General features: G+C 42.6%; 1 protein-coding gene across 6 annotated transcripts in view; it reads left to right on the top strand.

Annotated features, from left to right (window-relative positions):
• The window catches only part of CLYBL (citramalyl-CoA lyase), a 233,515-nt gene that overhangs the window by 121,219 nt on the left and 93,881 nt on the right, over positions 1-18,415 (top strand). For all 6 annotated transcript variants that reach the window (XM_044927103.2, XM_044927102.2, XM_025262636.3 and 3 more), the window contains exon 2: positions 6,024-6,210. In XM_044927103.2, coding sequence (XP_044783038.1) covers positions 6,024-6,210 — 187 coding nt within the window. The remainder of the gene's footprint in view (positions 1-6,023; positions 6,211-18,415) is intronic.

Here is an 18,415-nt window from a genome sequence, read left to right as displayed (position 1 = left end):
TTGCCCAAGAAGAGTAAGGACAGTGTGGTCACAGATCAGTCCCACTTCCTGGAGAGCTGGATTTGGGTGGGTAATGCTGCTGCTGCTGCTAAGTCGCTTCAGTCGTGTCCGACTCCGTGCGACCCCATAGGCCACAGCCCACCAGTCTCCCCTGTCCCTGGGATTCTCCAGGCAAGAATACTGGAGTGGGGTGCCATTTCCTTCTCCAATGCATGAAAGTGAAAAGTGAAAGTGAAGTCGCTCAGTCATGTCTGACTCTCAGCGACCCCATGGACTACAGCCTACCAGGCTCCTCCATCCATGGGATTTTCCAGGCAAGAGTACCGGAGTGGGTTGCCATTGCCTTCTCTGGGGTGGGTAATGAGGTAACAGAATTGTGTGCCTCTTGTAAGCAAGGCCCTGTGCTAAGCAAGGGAGGGGAGACCTAAGACTGCCCTTCCGTCAGCAAGCTTGTGATCTAACTGAGGGTTTCTGTTGTCCAACCAGATTCCTGACATGTGGCTGTGCTGACCAGCACCACCCAGGGATGATGGGTGTCAGATCATCATAGTAGCTATGCACGAACATACTACTTGACTCTCCCCTGTATGGGGCAGCCATTATGGTGCTTCTCACCCTCTCTTCTGACTGCCAGTCACGATATGGGCTTGAACCACACAGAATTAGCATTTGTGGTGGCCAAAATGGTCAGATGTCAGCAATTTCATATAGGTGGTTCTTACACTCTCCGCAATATTATGCTGCCACTTGAAACCTCTTACATGATTGTACTGGTTTGTTTTAAGGCTTTCCTGGTGGCTCAGGTGGTAAAGAATCCACCAGCAATGTGGGAGACCGGGTTTGATCTTGGATTGGGAAGATCCCCTGGGGAAGGGAATGGTAAACCACTCCAGTATTCTCGCCTGGGAACTCCCAAGGACAGAAGAGCCTGGCGGGCTACAGTCCGTGGGATTGCAAATGAGTCGGACACGACTGAGTGACTTTCATTTCACTTTACTTCAAGCCTATTATAAAAGGATTTTTTTAGAAAAGAGTGATGGTTGGACTTAACCTGGTGGTACAGTGGATAAGAACCCACCTGCCAATGCAGGGGACACAGGTTTGATCCCTGGCCTAGGAAGATTCCACATGCTACAGGGCAGTTAAGCCCGTGCCTCACAACTGAGTCCACGCTCCTCAACAAGAGAAGCCACTGTAATGGGGAGCCCAGGCACTGCAGCTAGAGAGTAGCCCCTGTTCACCACAGATGGAGAAAGCCTGTGAAAATCAACGAAAACCCGGTGCAACCAAAAGTAAATAAAGATTTAAGAAAATAAATTTGTGTAAGAAAAATAAAGTGATGCTTTAAAAGGGCAAAATAGGAAAAGAGTGTGTAGAAGCAGAGAAATCTTAATCCCAAACTCTACAGTTCAGAGGCATCCCTAAGAACATTTTGATGTACTTCCTTTCAGATATTTTTCTTTGCATTTTTTTATAAAGTTGAGATGTTATTGCATATATAATGTTATATTCTCTGTTTATAAAAAGAACAATCTTCATATAACATTAAATGTTTTTAACACAATTTTTAATGATGGCATTAATACGTCATTGGTTGTAGGTATTATAATTTATCCTGCTGATGGACCTAAAGATTGTTTTCAGTTCTTAATATTATATATATCTAGTTTTATTTCTGATCATTTTAAAACATAATCTTTTGTCTTAATTCATTTGGGCTGCTGTAACAAACTGCCATAGACTGGGTGGCTTATAAGCAATAGAAATTTATTTCTCACAGTTTTAGAGGCTGGCGAGTCCAAGGTCAATGCTCTGGAAGAGTCAGTGTCTGATAAGAATGTACTTCCTGGTTCGTGGATGGCAGTCTTTTCACTATGTCCTCCCATGGCAGAGCCAGCTTGGGAGCTTTCTGGTGTCTCTTTTATAAGGGCACTAACCGCCTATGTTCTCTCCTTCATAGCTAATTGCCCCCCAAAAGTCCCCCCTTCCATCATATTGGGGATTATGTTTCAACATATGAATTTTGGAGTGAGGGACAAAAGAATTTAACCTACAGCAATTCCCAGAAGGAATTGGGTTGAGTTACTTGAAATTACTGGATCAGAAGCAGGAACCTTTTTTAAATCTCTTAGTTTGTAGCATCCATTGGCTTTCCAGAAAGCACGTGCCTCTTGATTAACTTCAGCCATGATGACAGAGCCAGTCCTTTGCTGATTCTGGTTTGGTTACCAATGATAAACACTGTTTTTGAACTTGCGAGAGTTTCAAAATGAATGGTCAGAAAAGGCTCCACAGTCAGGTGGACCCTGAGCTAAGCTGGAAGGATCCATAAGTTTCAAGTAAACTTCCAGCAGAAACACAGGTACTATGGAAATAATACAGCATATTGTGGAGACAGTCATAACCTTATTTTCCTAGGGTAGAGAGTTGCAGCCTGGGATATAAATTCAGAAAAGGGCTTCAGCTGAGACTGAGCTGAATCCTGTAGGTAATGGGGAGCTGTTGACAGTGTTTGAGCAGGGATAAGAGGAAAACAATGTTTCAATGATCATAGGAGTCTTTATCTCGGAAACCAGAAACACCTTGAGCAGTAGCAGAAGATTTTTTTAAATGGTTATCTGTTTTAAAAATTACACATCATATGAACATCCTAAGAATGATTTGCCCTAAGGATGTTTAACATGTGATGGTGGTGTGACCTGTCAGCCATGTCTGTGTGGCTCAGGCTTTTACATTCAGGTGGTGTGGCTTGGAGACCACAGTGACTGGATCCACATTGGCAGTCAGAAGCTATTTCACATGGAGGAAATCTCAGTTTTCATGAAATGAAGGTCTCTTTGGCTTTTGCGCATGCAGTTACAATAAATCCTCATGATAAATGCCCTAAGAATTTCCTGGTAAATAAAAATTTTATCTCTTTTGATTGTATTTTTTGCCATTTTAAAGGAAATGTATATGTTGCAAATTCTGGTTTCCAGTATGAATAAGTAAAACATGGTTGTTGCTATTACATCATTATATCATCTCTTTTTAAAGATAAGCCAGATATGTCAATCAATATGAAATGATGATGGATACTTTTAGAATTCTTCAATTATCTGGTATATTTTATATTACATATACTAGATATATCTAGGTATATAAAATATCTATGTCAAATATTAAATAAAATGTCTTGTAATTTTGTTGTTGTTTAGTCATTCAGTCATGTCTAACTCTTTGCAATCCATGGACTGCAACATGCCAGGCTTCCCTGTCCTTCACTATCCCCGGAGTTTGTTCAAACTAATGTCCATAGAGTTGATGATGCCATGCAACCATCTCATCCTCTGTTACCCCTTTCTCCTCCCGCCCTCCATCTTTCCCAGCATCAGGGTCTTTTCCAATGAGTCAGCTCTTCGCATCAGGTGGCCAAAGTATTGGAGCTACAGCATCAGTCCTTCCAATGGATATTCAGGGTTGATTTCCTTTAGGATTGACTGGTTTGATCTCCTTGCAATCCAAGGGACTCCCAAGAGTCTTCTCCAACAACACAGTTCAAAAGCATCAATTCTTCTTGTAATACACATACACTTTTAAAATCCATCTATTTGCCACCATACCTCACTTAGCACAATGCTTATGTTATAGAAAAATAAGACTCAGACTCAAGTTTTATTAAGATCTGCTAAAAAAGCGGCATTACTTTGCCAAAAAAGGTCCGTCTAATCAAGGCTACGGTTTTTCCAGTGGTCAGGTATGGATGTGAGAGTTGGACTGTAAAGAAGGCTGAGTGCCAAAGAATTGATGCTTTTGAACTGTGGTGTTGGAGAAGACTCTTGAGAGTCCCTTGGACTGCAAGGAGATCCAACCAGTCCATTCTGAAGGAGATCAGCCCTGGGAGTTCTTTGGAAGGAATGATGCTAAAGCTGAAACTCCAGTACTTTGGCCACCTCATGGGAAGAGTTGACTCATTGGTAAAGACTCTGATGCTGGGAGGGATTGGGGGCAGGAGGAAAAGGGGACGACAGAGGATGAGATGGCTGGATGGCATCACTGACTTGATGGACATGAGTTTGTGTGAACTCCGGGAGATGGTGATGGACAGGGAGGCCTGGTGTGCTGCGATTCATGGGGTCACAAAGAGTTGGACACGACTGAGCGACTGAACTGAACTGAACTGAAAAAAGCGAATAAGGGGGCCCTCACAAAACTGATGGGCCACCAAGGAGATGCTGATTTTTCTTGGTATACATTGTCACAAGCTACACTAATATGACAAAATGTTACAACTGTATAAAATATGTGATGGAATTAACTTCGGATAACTACCAAATGTCAAGAGCTTTCATGGAGAGTACAGCTGACATACTTTTAAAAGGATGATACTGTTTACCCTGGGGAGTAACACATTAGGGTGTTCCCAAGTTTGCTGGGGCTTTAACCTTTCCTTGACTGGGATTTGCATGACTATAGCTCTATCTCTTATGAGCAGGGCTAGTTTCATGGATGCGTGACCTGCGTGGTCACAGAGGCCCTATGCTTAGAAGGGTCTGGTGCTTCGTGTGATAGTCTTCTGTTTCCATCTTGAAATTCCACATACGTTTTGAACAAGGGCTCTGCATTTTCATTTTACACAGAATTCTTGTTGTTAGGTTTCTTTTGCGACCCTATGGGCTGTAGCCTGCTAGTCTTCTCTGTCCATGGGATTTCCCAGGCGAGAATACTTAGTGGGTTGCTGTTTCCTTCTCCAGGGCATCTTCCTGACCCAGGTCTCTTGCATTGGCAGGTGGATTCTTTACCACTGAGCCACCAGGAAAGCCCTTTACACAGGGTACCTCAAATGATCTAACTGGTCTTGGTGAAAGCTGCTTTCATCTTCCCTTGCCATGTATTATGGGCTAAAACATGGTTTGTCCACAGGACCAAACTCAGACCAGGTTAGGGGCGAGGGCTGCAGTGAGCTGCAGGAGCTTTCAGCCAACGCCTCTCATTTCCACAGGAGGCTAAACTTAGTACAGTAGGAGAAGCAAGGAGAGAGCAGAATTTCCAAGCAGGCAGGCTGCTGGAGCTGGAGTTTCTCCAGGAAGAGCAGTGGCAATGGCTGCCATGCCTGCCACACCCACAACCACATCAAGCTGATAACCCCCAGGCTCTAACTGATCCATTCTTGTACTTTATGTCCCATAACTTAATTTTCTCAACAAACTGCAACATGAGTATTACTTTTACACATGAAGAATCTGAGGTTTTCAGCAGTCAAGTTGACCATCATTATAGAGCTATTATTAGTAATGGTCTTTTCTTATTCACCTTTCTACTGACTTAAGAAGCAGCTATTCCTCTTTGTTGTTAAAATTGAAGGCAAATCACTTGTCTACTTAAAAAGATTCACTATCAGGGAGAGAGCCATAGATTTTGCTTACATGTATAGTTTACTTTCTCTTTCCTTTTTAAAAATATTTATTTATTTTGGCAGTTCCAGGTCTTACTGGCCACTCTTGGGATTTTCAATTTTTGCTGTGGGCTGTGGGTTCCAGTTGCGGCATGTGGGATCTAGTCCCCTGACAAGGGATGGAACCCAAGCCCCCTGCGTTGGGACCGTGGAGTCTTAGCCACTGGACTGCCAGAGAAGTCCCTAGATTTTTTATTTTCTACTTTTTACTTTCATATAATTGTAGGTAGTTTTACTCTTTGCGAGCTTTTGCATATAAATTTGCTTACTTTTTCTCCATGGATGCTTCCCAGACAGTATATTAATGCTGGAAGGATTTTTCCAGTAAGAGATAGGTACACCCTCCTTCTTTTCTCAGAAGGTTGTGTCAGTAAACCATGTTATATATTTTTTAGACCTCAGCCAAAATGACATTCTGTTTCTTGATTATTTCTATTATTATCTTCCTAGTCATTATGTGTGATTATGTTCTGCGGTAATTCTAAAAAATTATCCATGTTTTCTCTTTTAATTTTGCATTTAAATAAGGTCTTTCAAAAGTCTGTAAGTAAATTCTATTCTGGACTAACTCGAATTATGTCTCCTGCAGGAAAGCGTCCCTGGCAGCTGAGGTGTCCAGGCTTGGATGCAGTTCCTCACCCAGCCACAAGTACATCCCCCGGAGGGCCGTGCTCTACGTACCTGGCAATGATGAAAAGAAGATAAACAAGATTCCCTCCCTGAATGTAGACTGTGCAGTGCTCGACTGTGAGGATGGTGTAGCTGTGAACAAAAAGGTAACGGCATGATTTTTCCTTATGGTGGAAAAAAGAAACGCCTTGAAATTTGGTAGCATTGCTCATTATTTGGAAAGAGTCTACCATATTCACTCTTTGCTGATTACTAATATATTCATGGGCTTCCCTGGTGACTCAGACAGTAAAGAATCCACCTGCAATGCAGAAGACCCAGGTTTGATCCCTGGGTCAGGAAGATCCCCTGGAGAAGGAAATGGCAATCCACTCCTGTATTCTTGGCTGGCATGGACAGAGGAGCTGGTGGGCTACAGTCTTTGAGGTTGCAAAGAGTCGAACATGACTGAGCAACTAAGAACAATATATCAGCATGCAATATATTCTTGACCAGCCCTTGTATGGGTTCTGAATGTGTATGGTTCTTTTCTCCAAGAGACAGGAGGAATCCAGCCAGAATATATTTAAAACTGTGATCTTCAGTATATATGATTATGTGTGTGTGTATAGATAAAGAGATATATGCTTAAAAAGAAAGAGAATTCGATTCTCAATCTGTTTCGGCTGTGATATTTGCTGGTTTAAGTAAATCAGTTAATCCTTGACTTGTGGTATGAATTTTTCAGATCAATAAGATGAAATTAGGAATTTATTTCTTTTTACTGCCAGGTAAAGAGTGTAGTGAGTGACCTTATCTCTTCCGGGACAAGTGCCAATAACAAATAGTCTTCAATGGATAAGACACTGTTTTCCCTCCATAATTAAAGGGCATCTACACACAGAACTTCAAACTTAGAGCTTCTAGCTGATTTTCTCATGGCCTGATCAGAGAAATGCATCTTAAAAAATACCCAGTTTGTAAACAGATACAAAAGGTTCTTGCTGGCTGGTAACATGATGAATGCCTTTTGTTTCATTTTGCTTTGCTTATCTTCATTTTCTAGGTTTTTATAATGAACACAGATTTGTTCAAATAATTGGGTAAAATACATAAATCATTATAATAACTGATGTTGGCATGGAACTTTTTAAATTAAAAACATGTTTTCCCTCAACCTTCCTCTGTCCAGTCCCTAGACAGTGAGGTTGGGCTGGGAATAGACTGTGGGGCTGGAGGCGCAGAGGAGCTGGCCATCTGAAATTTTATCTATGTGGATAGTTTCTTTTCCTTGGTGATCTGAAATAGCATGCTTGTCCTATACAACTTTTTTGATTAATTGCTTTCCCTGGAGATTCTAGCAAACCAGTAGTGGCCTTATTTTCTTTTAAAGTTCGTTTCCAGCATCTTTCTAATGGTGAAACCAAGGCTTTACAGGTATATGGTAAAGGATTAGAATAAACATGTGGAGTCTAAAGCGTCTACCCAACATCTTTGGCATGCACCAAGGAAAATACAATTAATCTTCTTTCTCCCACAGATTAAGATAAATAGGGCTTTTCTTGAAGGATGTAATATGATTCCAGTATTCTCCCTTCCAAAACTCACATAGTGCACTCTAAGATTAGATACTAAATTGTAATTCTAGTTCTTTATGACCCAGGGCAATTCACTCTACTTCTTTGCCTCAATTTCTTATCTGTACCGTGGGATGACAAAAATCTTCTTTTGTCAGGGACAGGGATTATAACAAGGAATAAGTTTGATAAAATGCCCTCAAGTGGTTTGATTTCCTATAGGAAATAGATTAGATAAATCCTGTAGTAATCATGATTAGAGGGGAATTTATTTTAGCTTGTAGCACAGTGAGCCATTCGGTGCTCTGATAAACTTCTAATTATATTTCTTCACGAACCTTGAGGCTATCTTCCCATTCCCACCCAAGGATGTTTCCTGCTACCCAGATGAGTTGGAAATATGGTTCATTCCTGCTTCATGTTTGCTTACTGTTAATCTGTGTTCTGAAGCGCATCCTAATACCTGGAGCCACTACTTAGGAGGAACCTAAGGAGGGGCGGGGGGAGAAGAGTTTAGGGCAAATTGTGCCCACTATCTTGGTGAAGATGTCCAGACAGTCAGAACACTGCAGTTCTCAGTGCACCTAAAATTTGTGTTAACTGCCAGACACAGTTATACACATGCTGAAGTTGGAGTCAACCAAATTTCCTTTTCTTATCCACAGAGAGTTCTGGCAAGCCAGGCCAGTACTTGTAAAACACGTTTTTTCCCTTAAAATTTCTACCCAGGACTTAATTTTATCTCATATATTTCATTTCATAGCCCCAGCCTGTCAATGTCTTTTTGAGTTTTGATTTCCTCGTCCAACATTTATGTTATCTGAGAACTTGACCAGCACACTGTACAAAAATTTGACAAGTTTCTGAGAGAGATGTTGAAGAGGCTGGAGCCAAGTGCTATGCAAGCATGCCACTAGAAACTTCTGTTCAAGTTTATTACATTTTTTTTTTTTTTGGCCATACCAGGCAGAATGTGGAATCTTATTTTCCCGACCAGGAATTGAACCTGTACCCCCTGCATTGGAAGTGTAGGGCCTTCACCACTGGACCACCAGGGAAGTCCCTTAACAATCATTTATATAGTGGTGACTGAATGCTAAGCACTGTTCTTAAGGTTTCAATTTGCGTAACATCCCATTGAGTTACTATTATTATACTCCATATACAGATAAGGAAGGCTTCCTTAATGGCTTAGCAGGTAAAGAATCTACCTGCAATGCAGAAGACACAGGAGACTCAGGTTCAGTCCCTGGGTCAGGAAGATCCCCTGGAGAAGAGAATGGCAACCCCCTCCAGTATTCTTGCCTGGAGAATTCCATGGACAGAGGAGCCTGGTGGGCTACAGTCCATGGGGTTGCAAAGAGTTAAACACGCCTGAGTGACTAAGCACAGCACGTATAAGGAAGCTGAAGCATGGAGAGGTCAGGTTCATGAATGAGTTCTGTGAATATGGTTATTCAGTCACCTAATTCTCTTAAAATCCAGTCTTTTCACAATAATAGACAAGAGATTTTTACCTAATGCATTTCAAGATGAAGACTCCATTCTGATCTACATGGTCTAGCAATGCCTTCTCTCTCCCTGTACCTCCATCTCTCCAGAAAAATGAGTTTCAGTAGATGAGACTTGATCTTGAAGAATCCCTGTCAGTACTACCTCGTCGTTACCGCCTTCACTTTGAAGTGCTGGAGATACAAAAATGGTAATAGCTACCATGTACTGAGAATGTAAGAGGTGCTATAATAAATACTTTAATTATCTTGTTTACTCCTTATATCAAAGTTTTGTCCAGGGTCCAGGGACACAGTGCCATTAAACGGCAGAACCAAGATTTGAACCTCCTGAATTTTTGCCAGGAATCAGCCTCAAGTTCACTTGTTGGCGTATTCAGTTCAGTTCAGTTCAGTCGCTCAGTCGTGTCCGACTCTTTGCGACCCCATGAATTGCAGCACGCCAGGCCTCCCTGTCCATCACCAACTCCCAGAGTTCACTGAGACTCACGTTCATCGAGTCAGTGATGCCATCCAGCCATCTCATCCTCTGTCATCCGCTTCTCCTCCTGCCTCCAATCCCTCCCAGCATCAGGGTCTTTTCCAATGAGTCAGCTCTTCGCATCAGGTGGCCAAAGTATTGGAGTTTCAGCTTTAGCATGAGGCCTTCCAATGAACACCCAGAACTGGTCTCCTTTAGAATGGACTGGTTGGACCTCCTTGCAGTCCAAGGGACTCTCAAGAGTCTTCTCCAACACCACAGTTCAAAAGCATCAATTCTTCGGCGCTCTGCTTTCTTCACAGTCCAACTCTCACATCCATACATGACCACTGGAAAAACCGTAGCCTTGACTAGACGGACCTTTGTTGGCCAAGTAATGTCTCTGCTTTTGAATATGCTATCTAGGTTGGTCATAACTTTCCTTCCAAGGAGTAAGCGTCTCTTAATTTTATGGCTGCAGTCACCATCTGCAGTGATTCTGGAGCCCCCAAAAATAAAGTCTGACACAGTTTCCACTGTTTCCCCATCTATTTGCCATGAAATGATGGGATATTACATAGCTCATATTACATAATCTTTTCCTCCTTTCTCTGAAAGTTAGTACCTTGGCTTCTCTTTATCTTTTGTCACCTTTGTATACTCTGCAGTTTCTCAAAGATTACCGACAGAAGCATCGTATTCACATCTGCAAATTCTTCCAGTCTCTTAGGATTTTAGTGCATTTAAACCTGGTGACTTAAATTAATTTGAAATGTCCAGATAAGTCTGAAACTTCTAATGTAGCTCTTATTCTTTTTCCTTTCTTGAAATCACCTTTTAATCATATTTCTTGTTGAATATTATTCCTCTTGATGGAGGAGATAGAGACCATTTTAATGTTTACTTCTTACCATGTTAAAACTCTCATTTCAAATGATCTAGTTATGGTTTTGCTAAACTGAACTCTTATTGCCTAATTCAACTTTCTTGGCATTATTAAAGCTTAGTCACTTCATTTTATATGTTTCATTTTATTTCTTTTTTTAGTAACTGACCAATTCCATATTTCATCTGACTGGTTCTGTGGAGTGTGGGCTTGTAATAAAAACAAGAGGCACTTTGGCAGAGCAATTTATAAGTATATAATACCTTCCAGGAGTCTCTAATCCTGTCCTGTTAATCCAATTTGTGTTTAAGCAGCTCCTTCATGTCAGGGATGGCCTACCAGCTCACCTTCCCAAGCATGGATGATGAAAAGACCATCTCCACTCCCCTTTTATCTTCTCCTTTTCCTTCTTAAATACATGAGGAGATACAAGGCTGTCTAAGCCACTGCTTGCTGGGACACAGTGAAAAGAAGCCAAGTAATGCAGAGATTTCTGGTGAATCTCCATGACGCTGGGTGAGGCCAAGAAGGTAGGAGTGAAATAGATAGAGGCAGGGCTCCTGGGCTGCTATTTTAGCTGAGTAAATATTTAAATTTGTTTAACGTTTCAGTGTGTAAACTGAAATACTCAGTAAATATTGAGTACTTATTCAGCTAGGCACCATGGCAAGCAGGAGGAGAACAAAGAGAGCTGCATGCTCCCATGTCTCTAAATAATATACTTTTTGAATTATCTTTTCAATTTCAGGCATGATATTGACTCCATGCTATGGGAATTATTTCTCACCCCACTACTGCCCTGTCCCCATTGCATGTGAACCTTTCCCATCCTTTAGTTATCCTAATACAGTTCTGTGTGACTTCGATGAGATTGGTGTTCAGTGTAAAAAGTAGCAGAGTTGAGTCACATAGTAATAAACTGATCACCTTTCCTTTTCTGCCAGCCTGTTGTTTTCCCTGGAGTTCATAGTTATCTTTTTTCCCCCTGGTTTATTTTTCTATTCAGCTGTTGCTAATGCAAAACCCACCTCTTCCTAATTGTCTGAATCTCCTCTTAATATATTTAAAAGCATCTGGTATTTCTTCAGTTTCATCTTCTTGGAGAACTCTCTCCTTGACTCTTCTGATCCCCTCAAGTCTGAAGTAGCTGTCCTTCAGGCCTGTAGCGCAGTTGCAATCCCAAACTCACCCTTCCCCCACCCTGGGAATTGCCTTCTCCTCTCAGCTGGGTTGGATACCCTGTTTTCTGACTTTTTATGTCTGAGTGCGTTTGGGTGAGGACACCCTCCAGGAGTTTCTACCAGGAGGTTCCCCTGTGAAGGACAGAAGCGACTTATGTACAGTCTGATTTTTTCCTAATTTGATTTGTAAAGAGCAGGAGTATATTTGGAGAGTAGGATCATGAGGGTCTTACTTGGATCCTTCAGGAAGCCAAAGGAGGAGCTCTGAGTTGTGACTTGAGGAAGGCTTTTCTATGGGAACCTGAGCTAGTGAAATCTGGGCTGTCACTCACAGGCAACTGGATTTGGGACCAACAACCCAGTTCAGTGGAAAGGGTAGAGGGCTTGACAATAGACGACCCACGTAAAGGTCCCAATTTCAACACTGTTTATCCAGGGAACTTGAGTCCTGTAACCTATGAGGCTCTGTTTCTTTATCTGTCCCATGAGATTGGTAATAATGAATCCTGTACGACCCACTGCAGGGCCAGCTGTGAGGCACAAATAAAAAAGCATTTTGCTAACTTGCAAGTGCTAGATCAATATTGCTTTTCTAAAGAAGCAGCAGCGATGCCATTTTTAAAATAATAAAGCTTAGAAGATTTAAGAGAATGGATATTTAGCATAGTCCTTAAGGTGTCTCTTTCAAGTAATTTGATGGTCAAGAACAGACTATGGAGCCAGACTGTTGGATTCTGGTGTCTGGAGTCTGATATCAGCTTGTCCTAACAGTGTGACCTTGGACAAATGGACCTTAGCCCATTTCTCTGTGCCTCAGTTTCCTCCTCTCTGAAATGAAGGCAATAATGGAAATAAATAGTACCTCAGTTCAGTTCATTCGCTCAGTCGTGTCCAACGCTTTGCTACCCTATGAATTGCAGCATGCCAGGCCTCCCTGTCCATCACCAACTCCTGTAGAAACAATAGTATCTACCCCCACAGAATTATATTAAGTGGGTGAGTACTTGTAAAGTGCTTCTTAGGACAGTGTCTAGCATGTAATGTGTTGAATGAGTAGTTGATAAATACCTCAGAGCAGTTGTCTTAGCTGCGATCCTGGCCAAGAGTCTGATGCATCAACTCAAGTCACTGATGCTTGCTTAGAATGCCGAGGGTTACTAGTATTGGTTTGTACTCTGGATTCCTGACTCTCACAGGGTAATGTTTTGGCACAGGTAAGTTTTTGCTCTAAATGTCACAGAGTTTGCCAGTTTTGCTATTTATTTATTTTTAGCCTCTCTTTCCACTATGGTAGACAAAGAAAAGACTCTAGGGACGGCAAAATAACCACTTTTTCTTTCAAGCTCCTTCACAGATTTCTTAACACTAGGGGGCTCGAAACAGCTATCTTAGAAAGATCTTACTTATTTTTTCCCCTCAGGAAAACAAAGAGAAAATTATCTTTTGCAAGCAGCTAAGCAGCAGATTTTCACTTTGCATCTCTGTGCTGGGTCCTTGACAGAAAGGAGTAAGAGAAGGGTGGAGGAAGGTGGCCGACTCTGAAGGCCTTTCTCCCCAACTCTGCTCCCCGCCAGCAGCTCAGAGCAAGGAAGCAAGGGGCTGGGGGCTGGGGCCTGAGAAGCCCCGTGCACAGCACCATTCTCAGTTCTGGGAAACAGACCAGGAAGACAGCCCCGGCTGGGGCTGGGGTGTTGGAGGAGGGGTGCCCTTAGCAGTTGGGGAGCCCATGGTTGGTGAGGGTTTGGAGAGGCAGCTCCCTTCTCCTTCCTCCGCTCTGCACGTGGAGCCCCTTGGGCTGCCAGGAGGGCTATCTTGTCGATTGCGAAAAGCAAGGGGAAGCTATTTGCCTCCTAAGTAACCATCAGTGCCGCAGAAACCCCAGAAGATCACTGCCCCCCCACCCGGGGCCATGTTCTTTGTTGCCTTTGTTTGTTGTAAAGACTTACTTCTTACTGGCTGTGCTGGGTCTTCGTTGCTGTGCACAGGCTTTTTGTAGTTGCAGTGATCGGGGCCGCTCTTCAGCTGCGATGCTCGGCCTTCTCGTTGCGGTGTTCGGTGGCCTCTCGTTGCGGGGCACGAGCTCTAGGAGGCAAGGGCTTAGCAGCTGTGGCGCACAGGCTTTGTTGCTCTGCGGCATGTGGGCTCTTCTAGGATCGGGGTTGAACCCACGTCCCCAGCACTGGCAGGTGGATTCTTTACCACTGGACCACCAGGGAAGCCGCAGGCCACGTTATCTGATTGCTTCCCTCCATCCGTCCTGGATACAAGGACCTATGTAAGGCCTAAAGGACTGGGGTTGTAGAGAGACAGTTGGAAGTAACACCATAGAGATGAAGGGAGTATGGCTTTGTTCCCCATGGTAAACCACTTTCTAAGTACTCTGCAGAAAGAGCGCTTCTTACCAGGACTCTTATAGTTACCTTTCAGACTCTGCAGAACCCAGGAGTCATCGCATTTGCAAGCGTGTGTGCGTGCTCAGTCTCTTCAGTTGTGTCTGCCTCTTCGTGACCCCATGGACTGCATCTCCTGCACTGCAGGTGAATTCTTTACCTCTGAGCCACCGGGGAAGCCCATTTGCAAGTGTGAAAAGTGAAAGTGTTAGTCACTCAGTCGTGTCTGACTCTTTGTAACCCCGTGGACTGTAGCCCACCAGACTCCTCCATCCATGGGATTTTCCGGACAAGAATACTGGAGTGGTTTGCCATCTCCTTCTCCAGGGGATCTTCCCAAGGATCTTCCCAACCCAGGGATTGAACCTGGGTCTCCTGCATTGTGGGCGGATTCTTTACCGTCTGAGCCACCAGGGAAGCAATTATGAGTTGCTCATTAAGAAACACGAAATATTGGACTTCCCTGGGAGTCCAACAGTTAAGACTCTGCCCTTCCACTGCAAGGGGTACAGGTTCCAATCCTTGGTCGGGGAGCTAAGATCTCACATGCCACTTGGCCAAAAAAACAAAAACAAAAACAAAACACAAATATCAATATCAAATATCAATCAAGGTTGTTGACTTATCTTTAATCTTTGAGTAATATAAATATGAGTTCCTGACACTCTTCATGTTAAATCAGTTAACCCTTGAGTTCCTCTGTAAAGCTTTTAATTGCTTTATTTTCTAGACTTTTTTGCTCCCCTGAGCTTATGTATTCTAATTTGTGCTCTCTCACTTGGCTCTCCTGTGCAAGTGTGCGTGCTCTCACACATAGGTACATAGACACTAAGCCCCCATTTACACTCACTATATACATACACAAATCTGCTGGGTTAAATTCTAAATACTCCAATGCTTTCACTTTGGTTGAAATAAAATAGTAGAGTAGCGAGGAGGTGTGTTGTCCCGACAGGGAGAGAGCTAACTGACATTCAGTAAATGATTCAATGTATACAGGGCGTGGGGAGCCAACACCTCTTCAATAGGGGAGTGAAATTAGGATGGGAAGGTTCCTCTCCCGGGGACCTTGCTTTTATTAAAAGACTTGAGAGCTTGGGAGATTCTTCAATAGGAATTTTGGTGTCTGTGAGTCTTTGGGGAACAGTATGGAGAGATGAAATGTGCTTAGGAACTCTGCAAGGTCTTTTTGATCCTTAAAGGTTCTGATATGAAAACCAATCCAAGTTTTCATAAAAGCAGTCAAATATTTCCAGTCTTTTATTAGTCTCTTTGTACCCTTAAATAGTCTTTCCCTTTTGTGGAGTAATTGGTAAAACAGCAACAACAAAAACTCACCCGCCCCACCCCCATTGTTTTATTCTTCAAACTGGGCATCTTCTTAGTGCAAGGATTCAAATACCTTTATTACACTCATAATAGTCAGCAATTTCCATTTCATAAGCTCAGCAAAATCTCTTAATACAAAGAGATACAGGCTTCAAGTTGCCGGTTATATCTTCTCCAGGAGTTTATAAGAATCCAATTAAGTAAGATGGAGTATCTATAACATGATATACCTGACTATGGAAAGCCCAGGTCTAAAATTAAGGTTGAAAGAAAGGAACTTAGCTTAAATAAACCAAAACTTGATCAAAGTAGAAACTGTAGCCATTTCCTCTGAAATGAAGTAAGAAATAGCTTGGAGACTAGAGTGAAAACCAGTTGACTTATTTATTCCAACTTGGGTTACCAGTTAAAGTCTGTTCTTTTTAATCAGGGGAACACAGGTGAGTTTCACAAAATAAGCCCAAGATGTTTCAGTTTGCTTAATCTCAGTGACCAAAGAACCAAGTGCACAAAGCCACCACCAGAATATGGGAACACACACGGAAAGCAGACACAGCTGGAAATCTTGCAGTGCAAGTGCTTGATTTCAAAGAACAGTGTTTTGTCCAGGTTTGCTTATTTAAGTGGCCGTAAGTCATATCACCTGAATACTCGTTGAAAGGACTGATGCTGAAGCTGCAACTCCAGTGTTTTGGTCATCTGATGCAAACAGCTGACTCATTGGAAAAGTCTCTGATGCTGGGAAAGATTGAGGGCAGAAGGAGAAGAGGGCATCAGAGGATGGGATGGTTGAATGGCATCTTTGATGCAATGGACATGAACTTGGGCAAACTCTGGGAGATGGTGAGGGACAACAAAGCCTGGCATGCTGCAGTCCATGGGGTTGCAAAGAGTTGGACATGACTGGGCAACTGAACAACAATAGCTGCTGCTGCTAAGTCGCTTCAGTCGTGTCCAACTCTGTGCGACCCCATAGACAGCAGCCCACCAGGCTCCCCCGTCCCTGGGATTCTCCAGGCAAGAATACTGGAGTAGGTTGCCATTTCCTTCTCCAATGCATGAAAGTGAAAAGTCAAAGTGAAGTCGCTCAGTCGTGTCCAACTCCTCGCGACCCCATGGACTGCAGCCTACCAGGCTCCTCCATCCATGGGATTTTCCAGGCAAGAGTACTGGAGTGGGGTGCCATTGCCTTCTCTGAACAATAGCAGGTCATATCAAAGTATTAAATACCATTATGTTTTCAGTAATGAATTAGTGGTATATTTTAAGGCAGAATTAAAAATTCTGATTTAGAGAGACAAGAAATAATATCCCTATACACCTGTGGATAGTTAATCATCGACAAAGGAGGCAAGAACATACAAAGGGAAAAAACATTCTCTTCAGCAAGCAGTATTGGAAAAGTTGGACAGCTGAGGGTAAATCGATGAAATTAGAACACACCCTCACACCATACACAAGAATAAGCTCAAAATGGCTTAAGGACTTAAATATAAGACATGATACTATGAAACTCCTAGAAGAGAGCATAGGCAAAATATCCTCTGACATAAGTTGTACCAATGTTTTCTTAGGTCAGTCTCCCAAGGCAATAGCAATAAAATAAAAAGGAAACAAATGAAACCTAACCAAACTTACAAGCTTCTGTACAGCAAAGGAAACCATGACTGGGAGAAAATATTTGCAAATGATGCGACCAACAACAACTTAATTTCCAAAATATACAAACAGCTCAAATCACTTAATAGCAAACAACCCAATCGAAAAATGGACAGAAGACCTAAATAGACATTTCTCCAAATAAGACATACATACAGATGGTCAATGGGCACATGAAAAAGTGCTCATCATTGCTGCTTATTAGAGAAATGCAAATCAAAACTACAATGAGGTACCACCTTACACCAGTCAGGGTGGCCACCATTAAAAAGTTTACAAATAATAAATGCTGGAGAGGGTATGGAGAAAAGGGAACTCTCTTATACTGCTGGTGGGAATGTAAGCTGGCATAGTCATTGTGGAAAAGAATGTGGAGGTTCCTCAGAAAACTAGCAAAGTAATGCTCAAAATTTTCCAGGCTGGGCTTCAATAGTATGTGAACTGAGAATGTCCAGATGTTCAAGCTGGATTTAGAAAAGGCAAAGGAACCAGAGATCAAATGGCCAACATCCGCTGGATCATCAAAAAAGCAAGAGAGTTCCAGAAAAACATCTACTTCTGCTTCACTGAGTACTCTAAAGCCTTTGACTGTGTGGATCACAACAAACCATGAAAAATTCTTAAAGAGATGGGAATACCAGACCACCTTACCAGCCTCCTGAGAAATCTGTATGTGGGTCAAGAAGCAACAGTTAGAACCAGACACAAAAAAACAGACTGATTCCAAATATGTATGTATCTATCTATATATAATGGAATATTACTCAGCCATAAAAAAGAATGAAATAATACTATTTGCAGCAACATGGATAGACCTAGAGATTATCGTACTTCGGAAAGTAAGTCAGAAAGGCAGGCAAATACCATATGATATCACTTATATGTGGAATCTAAAATATGACACAAATGAACATGCCTATGAAACACAAAGAGATTCACAGGCATAGAGCGCCAGGGAGGAGAGGGTGGGGGAGGGAAGGATTGAGAGCCTGAATTCAGTTCAGTTCAGTTCATTCGCTTAGTCATGTCCGACTCTTTGTGACCCCATGAACTGCAGCATGCCAGGCCTCCCTATCGATCACCAACTCCTGGAGTTCACCCAAACCCTTGTCCATCAAGTCGATGATGCCATCCAACCATCTCATCCTCTGTCGTCCCCTTCTCCTCCTGCCCTCAATCTTTCCCAGCATCAGGGTCTTTTCCAATGAGTCAGCTCTTCGCATGAGGTGGCCAAAGTATTGGAGTTTCAGCTTCAACATCAGTCCTTCCAATGAACACCCAGGACTGATCTCCCTTAGGATGGACTGGTTAGATCTCTTTGCAGTCCAAGGGACTCTCAAGAGTCTTCTTCAACACCACAGTTCAAAAGCATCAATTCT

This window comes from Bubalus bubalis, chromosome 13, assembly GCF_019923935.1.
Source record: "Bubalus bubalis isolate 160015118507 breed Murrah chromosome 13, NDDB_SH_1, whole genome shotgun sequence".
NCBI lineage: Eukaryota > Metazoa > Chordata > Mammalia > Artiodactyla > Bovidae > Bubalus > Bubalus bubalis.
The sequence above is the reverse complement of the archived record's forward strand: the minus strand, read 5'-3'. Positions and strand labels throughout refer to the sequence as shown.